Here is a 25,544-nt window from a genome sequence, read left to right as displayed (position 1 = left end):
TTGGTCTTGAATGATACAATCACTCGTTTACTGGGTAACATCATATGGATATTCACAAACACATCACCTCCAATGTTTGTCACTCATCTTATCAAATCTAGAAATACTTGCAATCTTGACTCCTTTTTAAGATTTCTAATCCAATTAGTTGAAAAGTATTACCAATTTTATCTCAAACATTTATCAAACATATCTATTCTTCTCTATTTCTCTTTCCACTGTCCTGGCTTAACCTTTGACTCTTTCTCACTTTATTACTGCAATAGCCTTCTGTCTGTACTCCCTGTTTCCACAATTTCTCTCTTAAATGTATCCCCTACATATGTATCAGTGTATCCCTATCCTGAATGCACACTTGAAAATATCACTTACTCTCTACAAAACCCTCCAAGGATTTCCTATCACCTACAGAAACGGTTTTCAAACTTTAGCAACTGTAGACTTTAAAAGACAAGTTTCACATTTTTGTTGTTTTGTGGTTGTTGTTGTTGTTGAGTCATTAATTCATGTCCAGCTTATGACCCCATGGACTACAGTATGCCAGACTCCTTTGTCCTTCACTATCTTCATAAAGGGAAGGAAACAAGAAAGGGAAATCTGGTCACGAGAATATCAAGAGAGAAGAGGCTGGAAAGAATGGCTTTTTTGTTGCACTGTGTGCTAGGCATTGGGCTGTGCATCTTGTTTAATGCCAGCAAAAATCTCAGTGGTACTGCTGAACCTATTTGCATGGCAGAAATAGAGACACAGACGAGGAGAATGAACTTGTGGACACTGCTGGAGAAGCAGGGTGGGGGATGAGTTAAGAGAGTAACACTGACATATACTACCATGTGTAAAATAGATAACTAGTGGGAATCTGCTGTGTAACAGAGGGAGCTCAGTTCCGGGCTCTGTGATGGCCTAGAGAGCTGGAAGGGGCCACGGGAGGGAGTCTCAACAAGGAGGGAATATGTGTATGTTGTCGTTGTTCAGTCACTAAATCATGTCCGATTCTTTGCAACAACATGGACTGCAGTATACCAGGCTCCTTTGTCCTTCACTCTCTCCCGGAGTTTGCTCAAATTCATGTCGAATGAGTCGGTGATGCTATTTAGTATGCAAATGCAAAATTTTAGTAGCTTAAATTTCAAAACACTGACTCTTGGTTATATAGAAAAGCAATTCCTGGCAAGCATGATAAAAATAAAAAAACATCCAGTATTAATGTAGTCCTTTTCTCCTTACTGAGTATTTATATGATTTGTTATTTTGCTTGATCCTGACATGAACTTTCTCGGATTAGGAGGGCAAATATATTTACATTTCAACTTTGTAGAGGAAAATTCTGAGAGATTAATTACTCAAGTTTGCCTGACAGTTTTAGACTATTTTAATAAGAAAAGAACCTCTAGTCTTAAAAGGCTTGTGTCATAGTGATAAAAAACAGAAATATAACAAAAATATAATAAATGATAAGTAAAAATCAGATACAAAATGATAGGAAAAGATGACAGGAAAAAATATGAATTCTGATGGGTTTTCAAGGATCAAGAAAAACGATTATAGAAAGAAGCCTGATAAACAGATAAAGAAAAAGAAAGAAAAATCACTCCAGGCTGAAGAAATGGCACAATGGGACAGAGATAGTGAAGGTAAGGATAGATTTAAGGCTGGATAAATCAACTGCTGTGACTTAACCAGCAGCTGTATGGAAATCATGCAAATGATCTTATGGGAAAGAAAGAGTTGGTTAAAGATGAAATAAGATAGGTTGTGAAATATACTAGTGAATTTGGACTTGCATCTACAGACAATAAGGGCCATAGTTTGGATGGAAGTAATAAGTAACTATTATGGCAGCAAATAAGAACTTATAGACAATTGTCTAAACCTATGGATTAGAAGAAATTGGCTAGTGCAGTTCTGAGGTACTAAGGGTGAAACAAATTGAAATCAGGTATAGCATACAATTTCACATTTGGGCAAAATGTGGGTATTATGCTGTTATCCGAGATAAGAAATGAAGGTAACAGTGGAGGAACATATGCTCATGATTTGGACTATAAGTTAATGTGTCTGAAAGATCTTGCAGAAAAAAATGATGAGCTAAAAACAAGAATTTAGCTAAAGCTTTGGGAACTATCAATCTGAGATTGGTTGTTGAATCCAGAAAAGTAGACCAAACCACCTAGGTAGTCTGTGAAAATAGAAGACTGTACAAACCACCTAGAAACATTAAAGGCTCAAAAATGAAAAGAGAACCCAGTTATAGATAGAAAATTATACATAGAGAAATAGCAGAGTCAAATCATGGACTTTAGGCAAGAGTTGAAAGAAGGAAGGTATGTTGAATATTGTTAAATGTTACAGAAAGGACGTTAAAGTTAGAGACTGGGGAGAAGAACTGAATTTCAAACGAGATCCTGGATAGCCTTTTCTTATCACTATCCCTTCTTATGTAGTATTTTTACTATGATCTCCATACCTACACAAGTAAGTTTTGCATATCTTGGTTTACTTCTTCATTTCAGTCTATCAGTGAATTTTTCTAAACAGAAGTGCTCTCTAAATGGTTAAGGGTGTTTTGCTTCCCTCTCTTCATCAACAGATGGGAGCTATTATCAAACAGCCATCACTTATAGTTAATGTAATAGCAGGGAAAACTTTCACAATGAATATATCCTGTTTTAAGAAATCTTTTCATTACTTTTTTATGTCAGGATATGCAAAAACCTGTTCATAAATGATGATTATTACATTCATATATACATGAAAAAGAATGGTAGTGTCTTAATATTTTCAGACAGTGATATTTGATCTATTATGGACTCAAATCCCATTAAATTAAACTCCATGAGGTTAAGGACTATATTCTGTATTTAGTGTAGTACGTGACATGTAGTAAGTGTTGAAAGCATATTTTTTTAAATGATTTAAAAAATGCACTAGAAAGAAAGAATGATATGAATCATATGTAAGAGGCAGGTGAAGGAACAAGATAGAGAAGGGAGTTATATTAGAGAATAAGACATATATGGATGATTTAAATCAATATGTTCTGCTTTTGAATAATTGAAAGTTCGATAAAACCTCATTAATTATAATTCCCAATTTATATTCTATGGGATCATTCAGTTTGAGGCTTGCTTGTATTTTAATTTTGCACTATTTATGAAGTCTTAAATATACTAATAAGATAAAATTAATTTAAGAGGTTTACAACTACTCTTGGGGCAAACTTTTTAAGGACTTCAAGTTAAATTATTAAATGACAATGAATGCCACAAATTGTCCATGTCATACTTTCACTAAAATCAGTTCAAAGATATCTCCATGCAAATTGTACACTTTCTCTGAGGATCATAGAGTCTTTGGATTTCCTTTAGTTCAGCATCCTACCATAATCACTACCACATCATTACCACTCTCATCATTATTATTATTATGATACGTATTGTTTTTAGCAATGTCATCAATGCCATTAACATAGTGTCTCCTATTAGCAGGCTTTGACTATTCACAACATCTCTGTGAAGTATGTAAATCTCCAAAATTTCCTAGCTACTGTAACTAATCCTTTAGAGATTAAGATGCCACAGAACTATGGCAAATCAAAATTTTAACCTGATTCTATATTGACTGCCCGAAATACCAAAACAAAGTCCAATTGATAGACAAAATTAAATGTATTATACTTATTGTAGTAAAGAAGAACACCACCTTTACTGAGTTTATTGGTTTCCTAGGCCTGAATAATAAAGCATTAGAGATTGAATGACTTAACATAAATATATTGTCTTGACAGTTCAAGGTGTTATCAGAGTTAGTTTCTTCTGAAGTCTGTGGCAGAAAATCGGTTCCAAGTCTCTTGCCCAGCTTCTGGTGCTTTTGGGGCACTCTTTGTATTTCTTTGGCTTGTAGACACATAGCTCCAATCTCTGCCTTCATGTTCACGTGGCTTACTCCCTGTGTACAAATTTGTCTCTAAATTTCCTTTTTTATATAATGACACTAATCATATTGTGGTAGGGACCCACTTTACTTCAATATAACATTCTAATTTAATTATATATGCAATGACTTATTTCCCAATCAGATCATGTTCTGAGGTGCTAAAGGTTAGGACTTCAACATATGAGTTATTCAACCCATAACAGAGAATCTTAGTAGTCTCTTAGAATGGGGTGGGAGAGGTTAGGAGAGAGCATTTATGATTTATTTTAAGCCTCAGTTGTGTGGTTTTATGGCAGGTTTTAAAAAGTGGAGTGCTGGTTGGAACTGGGCAGTTTCTAAAATTAGTTTTAGAATGGCAAGCAAAGTGAGGAGAGGAGCATAAACAAGTCTTGATAAATAAGCTATTAGTCTTGATAGGTAAACTCTTTGGTTGATTCATGGTCTTATCCAAAAATGCATATATGCTAGAGCAAACAACTAAATAACTTAAAAAAAATCATAGTTTTGTTCAAAATAAGGAGTGAAGAATATGCTTGATCACAGAATTATTTAACATATAGAGACTTTTAATTATGTTGGTTTCACTTTTCATCTGTATGGTTTCTGAGTCTATCAACTATATCATCCTAATTTTCTTTCTCACCATTGATAGATTCCAAAGTAATTTGTTCTACTGCTGGATTGACCTAATAAATAGTTTTAACAGAATTCAAATAAAATTTGTTACCCTGTGTGGTCATTGTTGGTATAGACTAGATTTAATCTCATTCCCATGATAAAATTTGAAAAACTTACCTATCTACCATCTTGCTTTTTTCTATCTATCATCTCCATAAGTACTTATAACCTGTCCTAAGACATATTTTTTTCTAGACAAGTAACTATAGTTACTTCAGGTTAAAACTTATATGTAGATAATAATAATTTCATAATATACTTACAATGTTAACAACTACAAGAGCATTGAGGTAGTGTCTTAGTTGCTATAACAATTTCAGCTGCTATAACAAAGTATCAGAGACTGAGTGGCTTATAAACAACAGAAATTTATTTCTTAAGTTCTGGAGGCTGGAAGTTCAAGATTAGAGTGCCAGCATGGTTGGGTAGTATCACTATGAACAAAGCTGGTGGAGGTGTTGGAATTCCATTTGAACTATTTCAAATCCTAAAAGATGATGCTGTGAAAGTGCTGCACTCAATATGCCAGCAAATTTGGAAAGCTCAGCAGTGGCCACAGGACTGGAAAAGATCAGTCTTTATTCCAATCCCTAAGAAAGGTAACGTCAAATAATGCTCAAATCGCACAATTGTGCTCATCTCACACCCTAGTAAAGTAATGTTCAAAATTCTCTAAGCCAGGCTTCAACAATACGTGAACCATGAACAACCAGATTTTCAACCTGGTTTTAGAAAAGGCAGAGAAACCAGAGGTGAAATTGCCAACATCTGTTGGATCATCGAAAAAACAAGAGAGTTCCAGAAAAACATTATTTCTGCTTCATTGACTATGCCAAAGACTTTGACTGTGTGGATAACCACAAACTGTGGAAAATTCTTAAAGAGATGGGAATACCAGAGTACCTGACCTGCCTCTTGAGAAAGCTGTATGCAGGTCAGGAAGCAACAGTTAGAACTGGACATGGAACAACAGACTGGTTCCAAATCAGGAAAGGAGTACCTCAAGGCTGTATATTGCCACCCTGCTTATTTAACTTATATGCAGAGAACATCATGAGATATGCTGCGCTGGGAGAAGCACAAACTGGAATCAAGATTGCCGGGAGAAATATTAATAACCTCAGATAGGCAGATGACACCACCCTTATGGCAGAAAGTGAGGAAGAACTAAAGAGCCTCTTGATGAAAGTGAAAGAGGAGAGTGAAAAAGTTGGCTTAAAGCTCAACAGGCAGAAAACTAAGATCATGGCATCTGGTCCCATCACTTCATAGCAAATAGATGGGGAGACAGTGGAAACAGTGGCTGACTTTATTTTTTGGGGGGCTCCAAAATCACTGCAAATGGTGATTGCAGCCATGCAATTAAAAGACGCTTACTCCTTGGAAGGATAGTTATGACCAACCTAGACGGCATATTAAAAAGCAGAGACATTACTTTGTCAACAAAGGTCCGTCTAGTCAAGGCTATGTTTTTTCTAGTAGTCAAGTATGGATGTGAGAGTTGGATTATAAAGAAAGCTTTGCACCAAAGAATTGATGCTTTTGACCTGTGGTGTTGGAGAAGACTCTTGAGAATCCCCTGGACTGCAAGGACATCCAATCAGCCCATCCTGAAGGAGATAAGTCCTGGGTGTTCATTGGAAGGACTGATGCTGAAGCTGAAACTCCAATATTTTGGCCACCTGATGTGAAGAGCTGACTCATTTGTAAAGACCCTGATGCAAGGAAAGATTGAGGGCAGAAGAAGGGGTGACAGAAGATGAGATGATTGGATGGCATCACCGACTCAATGGACATGAGTTCGAGTAAACTCCGGGAGTTGTTGATGTACAGGAAGTCCTGGCTTGCTGAATTCCATAGGGTCACAAAGAGTCGGACACGACTGAGTGACTGAACTGAACTGAACAGAACAGATGGTCAGTAAAGGCCCTCTGCCAGGTGGCAGAATTCTTGTTTTATCTCATATAAAGGACTAAGGAGCTCTGTGAGGTCTCTTTTATAAGGACACTAATCCCAATTATGAGAAGAGAATCCTCATGATCTAATCACATCCTTAAGGCCCCACCTCCTAATACCGTTCCTTTGGAGATTAATATTTCAGCATATGAATTGGGGGAAGGGCAATAAATATTTAGACCATAATGGACTATCAGCACCCTATGACTTCTTGCAATCTGAGTTTTATCTATACCTGCAAGTACAAAATAATTAATACAGTATCTTGATTTATTTCAACCATCTTAACTCTAAGTGTCTCATACAGCATCTTATACATTATCGGCAACACATAACCTCATGAGTTCATTCTATCTAAAATATATCTTACTATAGTTTTGAAGTTTTGCAATATTTATAATATTATGCACCTCATTGCCAAGACTTTGTTTCATTCAAAAGCATTCTGTTCTACTAGCCTTTCAGCATAGAATTTAATGCTTGCTTAAAGAATTAAATTGCAAACCATACCCCTTTCAGATATGGTTTTGCAGTCAAGGTATCTTACTCTGTAATAAGTTTGCAATTCATCCCCCACCCCTTTTTATGAAATGCAAATAATGATATTTTCTGAGAAAGAAAACATCCTTCGATAAATACAAATAATGTTGAGTTATAGAATCTGCTTATTTTAGTTTATGATTATCTCATGATTAATTAGATTGGTAGAATGAAATTCAACAGTCAACAGAAACCTTGATGCAATTTAGAGTCTTTTTGTAGCTTTAAAGAAAATCCAGTAAGCACTTGAAAAACAAAATCAATGAAGAGTTTAAAATGCTTATTTTCTGGTTTTCCACAGGGTCCAAGTTTTCTCTCTGAGGCTCTTTTTCCTAAACATGCAACAAAAATTGAAGAAATGGATCCTTTTTTCAATCTTCATGAGACCATTACCAAGGTAAGAGAGGAATGTATTCATGAAAAAGTTGAGGTTTTGTTCTTTCAGTTAGCAAATGGAGGAAAGGAAAATAGCCATTCAAGAGAAATCTATATATAGTCATTTTTATAGTATACTAGAAAGGATTTTAAGTATCTCCTATTATTTTACTATGGAGTAAAGACAAGCAATTCTATCAAGATCAAACAGACCAATAATTGATGATTATATTAAAAAATCAATTCTTTTTCTAATTGAGGTATAGTTGATGCAGTATTATGTAAGTTATAGGTATACAATAGTAATTCAAATTTTTAAAGATTTTACTCTGTTTATAGTTGTTATAAAATAGGGGTTATATTCCTTGTGTTACACAATACATCCTTGTAGCTTATTTTATACATTAAAGTTTGTATCTTGTACTTCCCTGCCCTTTTATCTCCCTTCCCAGTTCCTTCTCCCCACTGGTAATCACTAGTTTGTTCTCTATATCTGTGAGTTAACTTCTTTTTTGAATTCACTAGCTTGGTGTATTTTTTCAGTTCCACATATAAATGATATATAGTGTTCATCTTTTCCTGTCTGATGTATCTCACTTAGCACAATGTCCTACAAGTCCAGCCATGTTGATGCAAATAGCAAAATTTTATTCTTTCTGTATGGTTGAGTAGTATCTCATTTTATATATACTACCAAAATAGATTCTGAATAAAATTCTTAATCTGAAACTAGACTTGTGGTATATTCTCAAGTATACTTCCTTTACCTCAGATTAAGGATAACACAAAATGAGCCTTTGAATTTCTATATCTTCAAAGATTTGTTCCAATATTTAAGGTGCATGGTTCATTCTGATACTTTGTTGTTGCAGGAAAAAAATGACCCTTTTACTTAAAGAAAAAGTTAGATTGCATTTATACTAATTGATTCTCTTCTATGATGCTTATATACATGTTTATGGTAAATACTTGACTTTGAGTTTATAGAATGAAGAAAATTAAATTCTACAGTGTGGAACAAATAAATCTAATGTTCCGAGAACATATGACATCATGTGAATTTCTGCATTTACCAACTATTGATTTAACCAATTATAGCCTGCCTTTGGGAGATAGAGTTTGAACAGAATATTGATATTTCAATATGCTTAAAATAATCCATATTTATATATGCTTAGATAAAATACTGAGTCATTCTTACATCATCTTAGTGAAATTTTACAAGGCTCTTTTTATGCTTTAGAAAGAGGAATTGTGGTATAACAACTGGACTCAACAAGTGGCAATAGAATGAATTCAGATTACTAAAACTAAATTCTAGGTACACTGGCATTTAAAAGATGTGTGCATTTAGTTTTTTCTGAACTTTTAAAATAAGTAAAATTTTGACCACACTTTTTGTAAAATTCTCCTAAACTCAAGATTTCTAAATTTAACTACATTTATAATTATTTCCTTTCCAGTCTAATCTAGTTCCTTGGCTTAGTTTTGAATATATCCATCATCCTATCATTCATTGTTACTTGGATATAGTAAGATAGAAGGGGCCCCCAAATAATAAGTCCTTGGCATTTAAAATCTTACCTGTGGAAAAAAAAAATCTTACCTGTATTCCTGATATGCAAAGAGAGAAAGAAAAATACATATCTGTTATCTATATATATCTATGTAAATATCTATTTCTATATATATTTGGCTGAGGGTGTGTGTGTGTTTATAGGTATGTGTATATTTGTTCAAATGTTATGGGTACTTAGAGCCTAAGTTTATTTGCTTATTTTTAAGTAAAGCACTAGAGGATTTCTAGGGCAATGAAACAATAATATTTTCTCCATTTTTTCTGCTTTTCTCTGCATCAGGAAATTCATAAACTTTTATAAAAAGGGAAATTTGAGACCGTATTGATATCAGATATATAAGGAGATGATTTCACTTCTAACATGTGAAATCCCCAGTGATAGAAAATTCTAAGGTTTAGATTTTAGATGTAAAAACACACATTGATTATTGTCATGTGAGATCTCAGCCACCCTTCACCTCCTGAGAGAATGTTAGGAAGCAAGAATGACTGGGTGAGAAAGGGAGTGGGTGAGCACAGAGCATGGCCTGAGCATATAAATATGAGATCAGTACCTAGTATGAAACAGAGAATGAGAGATGAGTTGAGTGAAGACAGAAATTTATACACAGATACAGTACATGTTCTACAGGTATTTTAAGCTGTATTTCTTGTGCACGCTAATGTTTAACCCGTTAGATGGATGGTGAAAAAAATTCTATGAAAAATTATAACCTACTTAAAGTGCAGAATCAGGTGTTCTGTGGCACTTTGTAAGGACCACATATATTTACCTAACGTTGATACTGTTTCCTCAGTCACAATTACATGTGGTAACCACTGGTGTTGTAGACATAGGCCAAGGGAAAAATTGTGCTTCAGAAGTTCAGTCTTACCTCACCATTATGAGAACTTGTAGAGCCATAAAACAAAGTATTTATAGATACTTTTTTAAAAAATCATGTTTCCTTTGATCAACAACAAAATGAAAGTACAAATATAGAGGGATTGACTAGAGCACAAATCTAGGAAATATGGATTTTAATTCTGCCTTGGTTCCCAATTTTTTATGTTATTTAGTAGAACTTTATTTTCTACATCAAGAAGAAGTAGACTCATAATGATTTCCTCACTAGGATTCTGTGAAATTGAAAAGATGGTGTGTACATTTCTCTGGAAATGCAATACATATATAATTGAGCATAATTATTGATATTAATAAATAATAGTGTTAATGTCTTCTACATAGTCCCTTACCTGAATTTTTTTGCATCTAGCTTTTCCTTTAAATATGAAAATAAACAGTAAATTAGACATGAAAATATATAGCTAAATTAATTAATTAAATGCTGAGAATATATTAATAAATTAATGTGTACAAATGGAGTATAAAATTTCATTTGTGAAGGTTTGAGGTCTTTAGAATATTTTGTTTTAGTAGGGATAATAGTGGTATTATCAGAGTATATCACATCTTTGGTATACTACTATTTAACATACTAGTGTATTATTATAATAGCACTGGATTTTTAACAGAAAAGATACAGATAGGTATAAATTCTGTTACATCCAATTATAAAAATAATATGAAATCTGAGGAACACTTTGTAAAATGATAAAGCACAACTATTATTGATATTATGTCACTACTAAACCATTTTCAAGAAATCAGAAATAATGAAAATATTGAAGATACTAGTCCTTATTCTCCCAGCAGAAGTTTTAACTTGATACACAACACTATAACACAACCATGTATTTAATGCTATCTAATTAAATAAATACAATAAATACATACATCTTATACAAATATTCATGTAATACAATCTGTTATTTGTTTCCAAATTAACTGCACTCTAGAGCTTTCTTTTCACAAATATAATTTATGTCAAATTAAATTAAAATTTCTAAGTGTTAAAAAGTTACTAATTTATCATTGGTGCTTTTTTGAATTAAGACAAATTATAAATAAATAAATGACACTTATACATGGGATGCGAGTTGTGAGTTGAGTCCTGGTTTTCCAATGTATCATGTAGTTCTTTTTTAAAAAAAGAAGTGTTTTACAAGTTTGAATTTATCTTGGAATTTTTCATTTTGTTATAAAGTATAAAACCTAAGACAATAATAAATGGGGCTCACTATTGATGCCAAAATATATAATTTATCATGGCTTCAGCAACAGTCAAGTGGTACAGTATAAAACCCGCCAAGGGGACACATCTTACATCAATGCTGAAGATGTTTTTCTTATCCTCTATAATTACCTTAAAAATAGCATTTGTTTTTTTTTAATTTATCATAGAAGCCAAACTAATTCTTCCAGAGACTAAACATAAATGAAATGCCAATATAAATCTTAGCTGCTTAATCTTTAAATAAATGAATAAAAATCACCATGGATTTATGTTTTGAAATAGGCTTATTTCTCTTTCTACACTTAGGAATTTTCTCATTATATTTCTAAATCTTTAACAAAGCTGATAAAATGCTATTAGTTATCTAAGCATTCTATTAATTGTAGCTTATCATAAGCCAAGGATGTAGCAAAACACTTAAAATACAAAACAATTTACATACAGGAGTGGGTCCAAGGTAAGCAAAATATTTCAATGTAATTACTAAACAATATGATAGTAATATGGACAAAGAGTGGGAGAGGGGAGCATGACGCTTTTACCTCTAAGAGATTTTACCTCTGGCTAAGAGATTCGGGTTTCCCTGGTGGCTCAAAGAGGAAAGAATCTGCCAGCAATGCAGGAGACCTGAATTTGATCCCTGGGTTGGGATGATCACCTGGAGGGGAGCATATGACAACCCACTCCAGTGTTCTTGCTTGGAGAATCCTGATGCACAGAGGAACCTCGCAGGCTACATAGCGTCCATGGGATCGCAAAGAGTCAGACATGACTGAGTGACTAGGTACAGCACAAGAGATTTGAAGAATTCATCAGAGAATTGATGTTTGAGGAATTTAAGAATCCCAATTTTATCGTAATATCAATGAATTTCCCCCAAGAGTTCTTTAAAGAGCTGGTTGTTGTTAGTAATATGTGAGAAATGATGTTATGTATTTTAGAAAACAGAAGGTAGATTTGAAAGTCATTTCTAAGACTAAATGACAGGATACATGATTTACTAGATATGAAACATGAAGCAGAATGAATAGTAAAGAATCATTTGAATAATTCTATCTTGGACAAAGTTAGTGTTATTGAACTAATTAAATTGTGGGCTGGCCTGAAAAAAGTGATAATGAATTTGATGTTGGATATGTGGAATTTTGGATGCTATAAGACATTCAAAGGAAGCAGTGGGACATGTGAGGTTTGAGTACAGAAAGAATTAGGATCTAGAAATGCATTATCTGATATAGTCACAGGTTGATATAAATTAAATTAAAATAAATCAGATTAGGGTTTTGTTTTTTCTATCTTATTAACCACAATTCTCATGTTTAGTGATTACATATGGCTAGTGACTATGGCATTGAGTAGCATATGTTGTGGAACATTTTGATCATCACTGATGATTCAGATGGTGTTACCCAGACAGTACTCATAATGAGGACCAACTGCAAAATGGAGAGGACTAATGATCCAAGGTAGAATGTTTCATGGAATCTACAGGGAGACAATACTATAAGAAAGAGGAAATGTTCAAAAGCATATCCACCCACCACCTTGCACCCATTAAGATGGCTAATATCAAGAGACAAAACAAAGCAGAAAATAACAAGTGTTGGTGAGGATCCGGAGTAATCAGAACCCCTGTGAACTATTGGTGGCAATGCCAAATAGTAGTGCTGCTGTGGAAAACTCAAAAATTTTAAAATAGAGTTACTATGTGATCCAACAGTTCCACTTCCGGGTATATACCGCAAGGAATTGAAAGTGGCATCTTAAAGAGATATTTGTTTACTCCATATTGATAGTATCAATAGCATTATTCACATTAACTAAATATGGAACCAACCTAAGTGCCCATAGACAGATGAATGGATAAGCAACCTGTGCTGTGTACATACAATAGAATATTATTCAACTTCTAAAAGATAGGAAACTCTGACATTTGTTACAACATGAATAAACCTTGAGGGCACTATGTTAAGTGAAATAAGTCAGTCACAAAAAGAAAAATACTGTATGATTCCACTTACACGAGACTCCTAGAAGACATCGTAATCATAGAGACAGAAGGCAGAATGGTTTTTCAGAAGCAAGAGGGGAAATGGAGTGGAAGTTACTGTTTAATTGGGTATAGAGTTTCAGTTCAAAACATGAAAAGAGATATGGAGATGGATAGTGGTGATGATTATACATCATGAATATATTTAATACCACTGAACTATACATCTAAAAGCAGTTAAGATGGTAAATTTATGTTGTGTATTTTTACCACAATTTTTTTTCTTTTACTGGAGAAGAAATATATTCCCTCATTCACTATAACTTTTGAATCAATTATTTGGACATTTAAAATTGTTTTTCACTTCATTTATGCTTGATCCTCTGTTCTCTATTATCCACAAATAGGTTCCAAAAAAAGCTCCACACATCTTGATATCCCTTACTTTGATCTACTTTTACTTGATATAATACCCTCTAGTAAATGGCAACCCACTCCAATTTTTGCTTGGAGAATCCCATGGACAGAGGAGCCTGCCAGGCTATGGTCCATGGTGTCGCAAAGAATCAGACACGATTGAGCGACAAAGCACATTTATTTTATATATTTTGGGATTTAATATATTTTGTTATCATTTTATTGCTAAAATTTTGCCGTAATGGATATTCAATAAATGATGAATCATGGCTTGTATTTTAAACAAAACAAACACTATAGCTATGTTTACAAGACAAGAGCTTTAAAATCAAATGTGAATATAGAGCATTTGAGTGTCAGAGAAAATGTACTATCTATAATATTATTGAATTAATAGTGCTTTTCTTCTGGAACCCTAAATTTTCCATGTTATATTTTAAAACCTCTGAATATGAATGGTGCATCCAATAAAACAAAAAAAAAATACTTTATACATATAGTACCATGGAAACCAGCAAATGACCTAATTCTGCTTATGAGCTTCCTCCAGAAATATCAGCTTATTCTTTCATCGTTTTTCCCACCTTATTTAAGTAAAAGAACAAAAAGTTCTTTTATTCTTAATTAGTATGCATTATGTAATATTAATATATTATTAGTTGTATATGGATTCAAAATATTCTTAAATGGATATACATTTCTTCTTTTTTATTGATGTCAAAATAGAATCTTTAACTGAAATTATTTGGACAATGTCCCAAGAGAAAACAGTAGGAGTCATATAATATTTATTTCCATTATATATAGAGAGAAAGTGTCATAGTGAGATTGCATTGCAGAGTAAGGCAGTTTTTGTGTAAATCCTAAAAATTAAGGCAATAATTCTTATAGTTTATATTCTATCAATATAGTTGAATTTGCTGTTACTTAGAGCTATGAATTTAAGCTCAGTTTTGCAGTCATGTGCATAAAGACTAATGGTTGTGTCCTCAGTGATAAAAAATGTTTAAATAATTCAAAATTTTAACCATTTCTGTTAATATTAATTACATTTGACTGTTTATCTTCATTTAGAAATGATTAACCAGAATCGCTTTGATTAATGGAGTCATAGTCTGCTAACTGGGGCTTCCCAGATAACTTAGCAGACAAAGAATACACCAGCAATACTGGAGACACAGGTTCAATCCCTGGGATGGGAAGACACCCTGGAGAATGGAATGGCAACCCACTCCATTGTTCTTGCCTGAAAAGTTCCATGGTTTAATTTTAAAAACAAGATTTGAAAATATGAATCTACAGGTATCTTTAAATGTCATTATTAAACTATAGTTGTACCAGTTGTTATGATATTAAGATTCTTATAGCACGGTAGCTAAAAACTTAAAAAACCCTACTTGCAACTAAAGAATATAGAGGCAAACTAAAATACAGAATGATTTTATTTCTCTTGAGATATAATTCTCAGCTCTAGCTTAAAAATATAGCTCCATAGTCTTGTATAAAGTAAGAGGAAAAGGATGAGACCAAATATTTTTTATTCATTTCTTGAATTTCAAAGGCATGTTGTATTCATGGGCTAATAGAATTTCTGGTGTAGTTCTTTTAATGCTTAGGAAACCTGGCTATGATTTCTAATCCAAATGAGCAAATCTGATTGTCTTCCAAGTACCTCTGATGTTTTGATACATTATTTGGATAAAATATGAGATTATTGTATCCTATTTAGTAAAACAAACAAGATGATATTCTTTAATCCTGTTTATGTGTATATCTGAGGTTATTTTGAAGCTGTGTATTTAAAGCTTTTGTTTTTATCTTCAAAAACACTCTGGATTTTTTTTTTCTGCTGTATAAAATTATTGTTACTAGATGCCAAATGTCTCCTTAGAGATCTATACTCTATGTGTTTATGCCATGAGCTAAACCAGAAAATATACCAAATAAGTATTTTCAATGCAGAGATTGTACTTTGTAACAAAGAATTCTGGTTGGACCTACTCAAGGGGAATGATGTGATATTAAACCAACTTCTTATACTTTGAATGGGAAATATTACAGGTGTGTATTTTCTTCATAAATGTGTAATTAAACTCAACACCTTCATTTACTAAAGTTGGAGAATGTACTCTCTATATTTCCTCTTGCCTAGAGAGATTTGGTTTATCGTTTTCCATTATACTGTGCAAATATTATAGTTTCTAAAGTCATGCCTTATATTTATTATCAGTTTTTCTTTTTCACTTTTATTACTCCAAAGCAAATTATTACACAATATAAACTTGTCAAAATTTGACTCCTTTTTTAAAAAGAAGTTGTTCATCAAAGTGTAGGTATTCTGCTCCAACATATTAGAAGTTATTACTGCATATGAAGATAGAAATAACTGGGAAAACTGCTATTCTCTGAATATATATATATATATGTATATATATATATATTATATACATAAAACTGATTTTGGCATGTATTTGTTACAGAATATAAATACGCTATTAATATAAGTCAGAATAGGAAGCACTGTGATCACCTGTATACTATGAGCCTTTTAAAGGCAGTGAGCCTACTTCAGGAAGTGTCCTGCAATACTGGAGACATGTTGTATTCATGAGCTAATAGATTTCCAGAAGCAGTAGCCTAATAAAGTAACTTTTTTGGTGGTAACTTAATGTTGTATGGTTTAAACACAAGCCCTTCTTATTTCAGAAATCTGTTAATATGTAGATAGTGAATTTTAATGTTAATTTCTGCATTTTTCCTCACTTTTAATAAGAGGTTCTTTGTCTTGTCATACCATTCTCGGATAACATCATTTTCAAAGGACTGTAGAATTAAGAGGCAAAGGGCAGAGTAGTGGATGCACAACAAATCAGCTCTGATAGACAGGTCAAATGTCCTTCCAAAAAGTGCTGCTGACACAGAGACTCTATAATAAAAAAGCTAAAATCCCTAGGCAATGATCATTTATTAAAAAATATCTAATATAACACAACAAGCAAGAAGATTCTGGGCAGTGTATTGGAGTCTGTTATAATGAACTTTGTTCGTGATACTGAAATGTTATGGGGACAATACCCACCGCCCCTTTGGGTGACTATAATAAAAGATCCCCTCATGCCTGCACACATGCGTGCACAGACACACAGCACACACACATACAATGTAGTATTAATTTATCAATGATAGTCTCTCGGTGCTAATTTCTCTCAATATTATTCCTTAGAAAAAAGTGAATTACATATGTATGTATGTATACCTTCTTCTCCAGGGAAACCTGAATATCTGCTGTATTTCTAAAAAAAAAATAATCCCTGGACCTGTAAATTCTTCTGCAGTTGGTGTGATATAGAAAATGTCAAAAATAACTATCTTTTTTTGTCTTCTAGTAGAGTCATAATTTCAGTTATCCAACATCTGTCTTAAAGAGTTCATAGTAACTGGTATTTTAGGATAGAATGAATGTATTCCACAAGTATGAAAATTTTTATGACATTGAATTGAATTTCAGTAACTGAGTAAAGAATTAGATTTAAAGGAATCAAACAATTTTTTGTTTGAAGGGCATTATGACAGATAAACAATGTTTACTTTGACTTAATATTTCAATTAAAAAATCAAGATTCGGGACTTAATTACATTTGAAATTACAGTGGCCTTGAGGAGTGGAGGTTCTAGTGAGCCTAATGGAGGTTCAAATAGTCATGTTTCTGTATTCAAAAATAAAATAATAATGAATGATCACAATTACGTTCCTGAGTTAGCAAGAAACAGGATTGTGATTCATATATTTACTGACTTTAAAGAAAACAGGAGAGAGAATAATCCATTTTAAAGACATTTGCATCAAAACTTAAAAAGGTACATATCAGAAAGTTTTAATTTACTATTAATAAATACCCATGTGTAAATGTTTAATAAAAATAAAATAATTCTATTTTTCTCATGCAATTGAAAAGTCTAGGAGAAGCATTCTTCAGGCAGAAAACAGATCTACTTATCTCTTATCCTCTCAGCTCTGTCCTTCTCTACACAGTATTTCTTACCAGTGGAGTTCTTGTTGTTCAGCCACTAAGTCATGTCCTACTCTTTGCGATGCCATGGACAGCAGTATGCCAGGCTTCCATGTCCTTCACTATCTCCAAAAGTTTTCTCAAGCTCAGGTCCATTAAGTCAGTGATGCCATCCAATCATCTAATCCCCTGTCATCTCTTTCTCCTCCTGCCTTCTATCTTCCCCAGCATCAGAGTCTTTTCCAATGAGTCAGTTCTTTGCATCAGGTGGCTAAAGTATTGGAGCTTCAGCTTTAGCATCAATCCTTCCAATGAATATTCAGGGTTGATTTCCTTTAGGACTGAATGGTTTGATCTCCTTGCTGTTCAAGTGATTCTCAAGAGTCTTCTCCAGCACCACAGTTCAAAGCATCAATTCTTTGGCACTCAGCCTTCTTTATGGACCAGCTGTCACATCCGTACATGACTACTGGAAAAACCATAGCTTCGACTATATGGACCTTGGTTGGCAAAGTAATGTCTCTGCTTTTTAACACACTATCTAGGTTTGTGATAGATTTTCTTCCAAGGAGCATGTGTCTTTTAATTTCATGGCTACAGTCACTGTATGCAGTGATTTTGGAGCCCAAGAAAATAAAGTCTGTCATTGTTTCCATTTTCTCCTTATCTATTTGCCATGAAGTGATGGGACCAGATGCCCTGATCTTTGCTTTTTGAATGATGGGTTTTAAGTCATCTTTTTCACAATCTCCTCTTTCACATTCATCAAGAGGCTCTAAAGATTTCCTCTTCACTTTCTGTTACAAGAGTGGTGTCATCTGAATATCTGAGGTTATTGATATTTCTCCCAGCAATGTTGATTCCAGCTTGTGCTTCATCCAGCCCAGCATTTCATATAATGTACTCTGCATATAAGGTAAATAAGCAAGGTGACAATATACAGCCTTGACATACTCCTTTCCCAATTTTAAACCAGTCTGTTGTTCCATGTCTGGCTCTAATAATTGCTTCTTGACCTGCATACAGGTTTCTCAGGAGATAGGTAAGGTGGTCTCATACTCCCAGCTTTTAAAGAATTTTCCACAGCTTGTTATTGTCCACACAGTCAAAGGGTTTAGCCGTGGCACAATAATCCTGATAGCAGTTTTTAGTATCATATCTATTCATAATTCTGTCAGAGTAGGAAAATATTTCTTTTCTGGTGACATTTTCAGGACAGCAATGATGCTACTTTCTAGAAAGCTTTGGGGTGGTGGTGGATTATCATTCTAAATTGATCTTACACTTGTGAATAGGGTAATTAATATGCTGACTGGATTAGGCCAGGTTTACATAAACTGATCACAATGGAAAAGGGTTTTAAGTTACCCTGATTAGCTTAGAATAATCTTTCTTTCCATTGAAACTGAAGTCAATCCCATTCACTATATGTGGCTGATAGAAAACAGTACAAATTGCAGAGTAGCAATAATGTTTCAAAGACAACCATCAAATCTGCTACCAATTATAGCAATGTTTTTATCTACAAATTAGTAAGAATTAGTATTTCAGAAAAGGCAAGATCGGTGCTAAGCTATGGAAGCATTTCTGTAAATTGCTATTACTTTGATATGTCCAGTCATTGTAACCACATGAAAGGCAACAGGAGATGAGGGAGAAAAAAAAAAAAAGAGTGAAATGCGGGTGGGAAATAGTCACAAGATGAGTTTGGCTAATGCATTTACTCCCAGTTTCACTGCATCTGATGAAGTATTAATGGAGTTAAGAAAATAAGAAATTCACTGTATTCATGAAGTAAATCTCTTTTCCTGTCCCATGGGTAGACATCCTAAGGAAATCATCATCAGAGTCTCCTAATGCATCATCTTGGACAGCCATTATGTATTGATTGGATTCAACATGGTTGAACTAAACCTATTGGCCAACCTGGATCTAAAATGCTTATCAGTTATGACCCTCTACTTTTAAGGAGGTGACTAGACCCTTAGACCCTTCAAGGAATCACTGATTTAAGAAGCCCCACTATGAGAAGCTCTGTAAGTGAACACACAAATTGAAGTACCCCCAAAACAACCAAGTTTTTTAGAAGGTAACATATATTTATGATATGAGACTGTCTTAAAAATATAAACTATTTTAAGTCACAACCCCTTCCTTCCCTTAAAGAGTTGTTATTCTTGTCAATGATAGAAACATCTGAATGTATTCTTCTGTGTATAGCAGGATATTTCTATTTCATTTTATCGCTTACCCAAGAACTTCATCTTTGAAAGATTTTGTTTACTAAACAAGTGGTAATTAATTCATTATACTTATTATTATTTCTCCATTTCAATATTGATCCAGACTTCAACCAATACTCTGTGGTTGCCAATGAAATGAAATAACCATACAAATCTTGAAACAATATTCACTCTTAACAGTTGTTCATTTTTCCTGTTGGCATTTATTCACTCCTTGATTTGATTTCTTATGTCTCAGTCTAAGAGATATTTGATATAAGGCATGGCTATCAGTGATCAGTCTACTGAATAAAACTATAGAATTCCAATTTTAGCAATAGTTTACAAATCTTAAAATTCCTCCTTGTCAATTTTGACAAAAGGAAAAATACTAACATTCAATTTACATTCAACTATACATTTTTATTAAGTGCTTGAAATATTAATAATAATGTATTTTATAGAATTAAAGATTGAAATATTAGAGATGCATATTTAGGAACCTGTAGAGATATGACATTAATTCTTATTTGTTCAGGTTATATTAACAAGTTTAGTACATAAAGGAAAGAGGAGGTGTATAAGAGAAATGTGTGACATGGAATAAAGAGTTACATTGAAAAGGTGTTAAAGTGTATCAGAAAACTTCAGAAGACATGGCAAATGTAAAAAAAAAAATGTAAAATACATTGGGCTTCCCTCAGCTCAGTCGGTAAAGAATCTGCTAATGAACAAAGTATTTTATTAGTGTATCTTTCATTATTAACTCAAATCATGAAAAATTTTATCTAAATACAAGAAATTTATTAGAAAAATAGTCATCACAACTCCTAAGTGCCACCTAATTTGTATGCCATAAAGATATTTATTTGATCTAAGTAACTAATTCCCAAATCAATGAAAAAGTAAGAGAGAATGTGCTATTTCTTTTCACATTTTTTACCCTGTTTACTTCCTCAGCAAAGATCCGGATAGAAGATTCAGATACCCTAATGAAATGGTTCACATTTATTTTATTCATGCCCTTCAGAACACCCTAGGGACAAGCTAGCTGCCACTTTCAGATTTTCCTTATTTCGATGAGTTAATTATGAAATCAAGCTGTTTGTCTCCAAGTTGTGTTTGGAAATATGGCCACTGTGCCTTGGGATCTTGTGTCTAAAGTTTTAAAGGTTTCCATGAGATGGCTGTATTTGCTCAATTGGGAACAGAGCCACAGATTGTCTTGGTACTAATTTGGGATCCAAGTGCATTAGCTTTGTATATACCTACTTCTACAATTAAATTCAAACCATTTTACTTTCAAAATAAATTATGCAACCATTTTCAAGAAACTTAAACAGATTAATAAAAATGTATTATTTGAAGAAATTTAACAAGAATGAGAATCTAGGTATATGCATGGCATTCAGTTATTTTACAAAGGGCTCTATCAAAGCAAACCCCTAAACAGAAAATATAATAAAATATCCACCATGTCAGTCATTAACATGTAGGCAGCTTTGTAGTGAGTTACAATTGTTCATAAATGTACCTTATTTTCTCTAATAGACTATAATTTTTGAAATGTTATTTATCCCTTCTGTCTCATCTTTGAATGCACCATAACACCTAACCTATGGCTTTCACTAATCAGTTATATTAATGAGTTGTTAAATGTTTGACTAAATAACTAGAATCTCTTTTTCTCTGAAGGTCCATATATTAGCAGGTACTCTGCACCCTGCTTCAGGTACAGCATAAAGCATCATGTTTGCACTAATACAGTGGAGGTTGGGGGTCACAATTAAGTAAGAGAAGTAAGAATTGTGTGGAGCTTCTCTCTCAAACACTTGGGCCTATAGACTCCTTCACCTGTTCAAGCTGACTTACCAAACTAGTATTGCCTACAGCAGTTTTTGCAAGTGATACTCTTAAAAGTCATCTTTTCTTTAAAATTTATTTAATTTAAGTATAGTTGATTTACAATGTGATGTTAATTTCAGATGTACAGAAAAGTGATTCAATTATATCATATATATATGCATTATTATTCATATTCTTTTCCATTATGTTTTAGCATAGGGCATTGAAAAAAGTGATCTGTTTTAAACATGGAAAGAATGAAGAACATTTTTTGTGTTTGATAAACTCAATAGTTCTCTTTATGCATAATTAGTGTTTTTTATTTTTTTAACATTTCACTTTTGGATATTTTAAAGTTCTCTCCAATATCAACATTTTGTGAGACTTACAGTGGATGTTTTAAAAACCCCTGGTTTAGAATGAAACTAACAAAGAGCAAGTAATGATGGTTCATCATATCTGCTTTAATTAATAATTTTGGCTGATCTAGAGTAGAGATAACTCAGTGGAAGCAGGGTATGAAAGCAGGTGGGTATCCTAGAATGACCACACTAAATATCTGGGGATATGAGACCAAGTAATAAATGCATGAACACAAGATTGATGAGACTCTTAGAAAGCAGAGTTATTTCAGAATAGAAAAAAAATGCAATTTTTATGTCAGATGACTTGGGGCAATAATAAAACCATTTTCAAACAAGGAAAGAGAGTTATTGGTTTTTGGAACAATATGGGCTTTACTGAACCTCTCTATGTAACATTTCTTCTTTCTGTCAACTGGTAAGAATCACTTTTCATGTAGATTACCCATGCTGCTACTGCTAAGTCGCTTCAGTCGTGTCCAACTCTGTGCTACCCTATAGACGGCAGCCCACCAGGCACCCCTGTCCCTGGGATCCTCCAGGCAAGAACACTGGAGTGGGTTTCCATTTCCTTCTCCATTGATTACCCATAGATGCACAATTAAAAATGATTAATACATTATTAACAAAAAAGTGACAGGCTGTAAATGATGTGAAAAAGTGATATCAGGAGAGAAAATTCCAATTATGTTAATTAATCAGCACTCTTAATTGTGAAGAAATGCAACTATTCAGTGTTGCTCTATACTTCTCACGTTAAAGCTTCAAATGTGGAGCATAAGATTATTATTTGTTCATTAGACATGTGGTCTCTTTTTATCTTATAATAAGCTTACAGGTAGATAAGCTTCTCATTCTTCTCATCTTCATTCACTCTGCATTAAATACTATTTTCATTGTACAGAGAAGAAATCTGAGTTTAAGAGAGATTGAGTAACTTGGTGGAATATGCATGGACCACATGTGGTTGATTCAAATTTCTAGAGAGCATCATCATTTCAATGCTTTTTTCATAAATAGCCTCAGTAAACATGAAAATTTTCTCTATTCATAATAGTGTTCAGTATCTTACCCATAATCCATTTTAAGAATATATTTATCCTCTCATGCATTCAGTATTTATTAAGTATATCTGCATATTTTGCTCTAAGATAATGCAATGGTCAGTAAGATAAGATACGTGTGTGTGCATGTATAGATATATGGTTTTTGTTATCACAGAATTTAAAATACATTGAGAAATATAGACAATCAGAAAAACTACAATATGATTTAATTAGTGATATGATAAGGGATGTGAAAGAAGTTTTGGCAGTGCATTAAAAGAACTTAAGCCAGAGCAGAGAAAGAGCCAACACATAGATGCACACAAAATGGTTGGCCATTTTAATAGACAGCAGTTTTCTTATTTCCATGGAACTGACAGAAAGGTCTCATGAAAGTTAGGTGAAGAAGGGGAAAGAATTTACCCCCTTATTGGTCAAAAATTTAAACCCAAGACTTTTCTGACTTCATCTCCCACTTCTCGAGCTCCACTGGACTCTTTACTGTTCTTCAAACAAAGCAGTATGTTTCTTCTTCAAGGCTACCTTTGTCTAAAGGGCTTCCCAAGTTGCTAGTGGTAAAGAATCTGCTTGACAATGAAGGAGGCATACGAGTTGTTGTTTCGATCCCTGGGTCGGAAGATCCTCTGGAAGAGGGCATGGCAACTAACTTCAGTTTTCTTGCCTGGAGAATCCCCATAGACAGAGGAACCCAAAGGGCTACGAACCAATGCGTTGCAAAGAGACACCACTGAAGTGACTTAGCACACACACATTTTTGTGTGGAGGACTCTTCTCTTGAATATCCATGTGGCTCATTCCTATGCTTCCTTCAGGTCTCCATTTAAGTATCTCTTTGTTTCTGAGACCTTTCCCAAGTACCTTATATAAAATAGCATCCTTCCTCATTCCCTGGAGGAGGAAAATGGCAACCACAGTCCAGTACTCTTGCCTGAAAAATTCTGTGGACAGGGGAGCCTGGCAAGCTATAGTCCATGGGGTTACAAAGAGTCAGACATGACTGCTTGAGAATCCACGCATGCTCATCCCTGCCTTCTCACCCAGCTTTTTCTTCAAAGTCCTTACTTTTTCTGACTTAAAATTCTTTCTCTTTTTTTCTCTACATTCCTAATTTAGCCTTTATTATTTTATTTGTCTTCCCTCCACTAGAATGTAGTTCCCCAAGGGCAGGGACTAGGTTCGTTTGTTTCCTGCTTTATCTCTGGGTCTGTTTGATCATTTTTTGAACAAATGACTAAAAAAGCAGTTTACAGCACAACAGGGAAATAAACTAAAACAATATGGTTGCTTTCTCTCTATTCAAGGCTTCTCATCCACACCAATAGGGACAATTTCATATGAAAGGTAGGCATAGGTAACAGGTCACTTCCTCACCAGTTTCCAATTTATCTTCTAAATTATACAGATACACATTCCGATGCTGCACCTGACATAAGCACTCTCCTCCCAAGCTAAAACCTCTCTACTTACATCTGTAGGTATCACTGTAGTTTATTTTCATAACTGTAAAACTTTCCATTGCATAAATATGCTAGATCTGTCTATGCATTTCTTTACTATTGATGAGCATTTGGATTGTTTACAATAACTATTAAGAATATTTTTTGTACATGTCTCATTCTATGATTTTCTCTAGTATATATACCCAGGAATGGAGTTACTGGTATGTAAGTGTATTAATATTTTAGCTTTGTTGATGATGCTAAATTACTAGTGTGTGTTAGTTGTGCAGTCATGTGTGACTCTTTGTGACCCCATGGACTGTAGCCCACCAGGATCCACTGTCCATGGATTCTCCAGGCAAGAATACTGGAGTGGGTTGCCATATCCTTCTCTAATGAATCTTCCAGACCCAGGGATTGACTCAGGTCTCCTGCATTGCAGACAGATGCTTAACCATCTGAGCTACTAGTGAAGCCCTTTACTAGAATAATTGACTGCAAATCCCCCAAAGACCACTAGAATAGTCTACTGATGAAGCAAAGTTTATTACACTAATTTAAAGGAAGGACACCACCTTGAGTGAATCTTAGTATTAACAGTATCTCAAGAAGGAGTATTCTGAGGAAAATATTTAAATTAATAGAAGACTTGGGTGTCCAGGCTTGAGTTCTAAACTAAGGGTTTTAATTGAGAGAAATAACTATTAATGGGAAAAATGGAAATAGTTTAGGATTGATTGGTAGACATAGTGATGAGAGAATTGTTTGGTTCATAAGCTGTTTGTCTAAGTGAGCAACATATTGTCCAGAGAGGAGAGGTGTCTACATAGACAAGCACGCTCTTTGTCTGTATGTGTTGGTTCACAGAAATTTCTTGGAGCAAAGTTGTTTATCAGCTTAAAGCCTTATCTTCATAAACAAGTATTTCTTGGAATAGTTATTATGATACCAGTCACCTTAGTTTTCAGTGCTGATAGCTAAGTGGACTAAGGTCATCTCAGTTCTTACAAC

The 25,544-nt window shown here is 33.8% G+C and overlaps 1 protein-coding gene across 3 annotated transcripts in view; it reads left to right on the top strand.

Moving 5' to 3' along the window:
- NAALADL2 (N-acetylated alpha-linked acidic dipeptidase like 2) overlaps window positions 1-25,544 on the top strand; it is a 1,503,552-nt gene that overhangs the window by 1,273,593 nt on the left and 204,415 nt on the right. For all 3 annotated transcript variants that reach the window (XM_070466387.1, XM_070466388.1, XM_070466386.1), the window contains one exon: window positions 7,412-7,507. In XM_070466387.1, coding sequence (XP_070322488.1) covers window positions 7,412-7,507 — 96 coding nt within the window. The remainder of the gene's footprint in view (window positions 1-7,411; window positions 7,508-25,544) is intronic.

This window comes from Odocoileus virginianus, chromosome 4, assembly GCF_023699985.2.
Source record: "Odocoileus virginianus isolate 20LAN1187 ecotype Illinois chromosome 4, Ovbor_1.2, whole genome shotgun sequence".
Classification (NCBI taxonomy): domain Eukaryota; kingdom Metazoa; phylum Chordata; class Mammalia; order Artiodactyla; family Cervidae; genus Odocoileus; species Odocoileus virginianus.
Note: the sequence above shows the minus strand (reverse complement) of the source record. Positions and strands in the feature narration are given on the sequence as shown.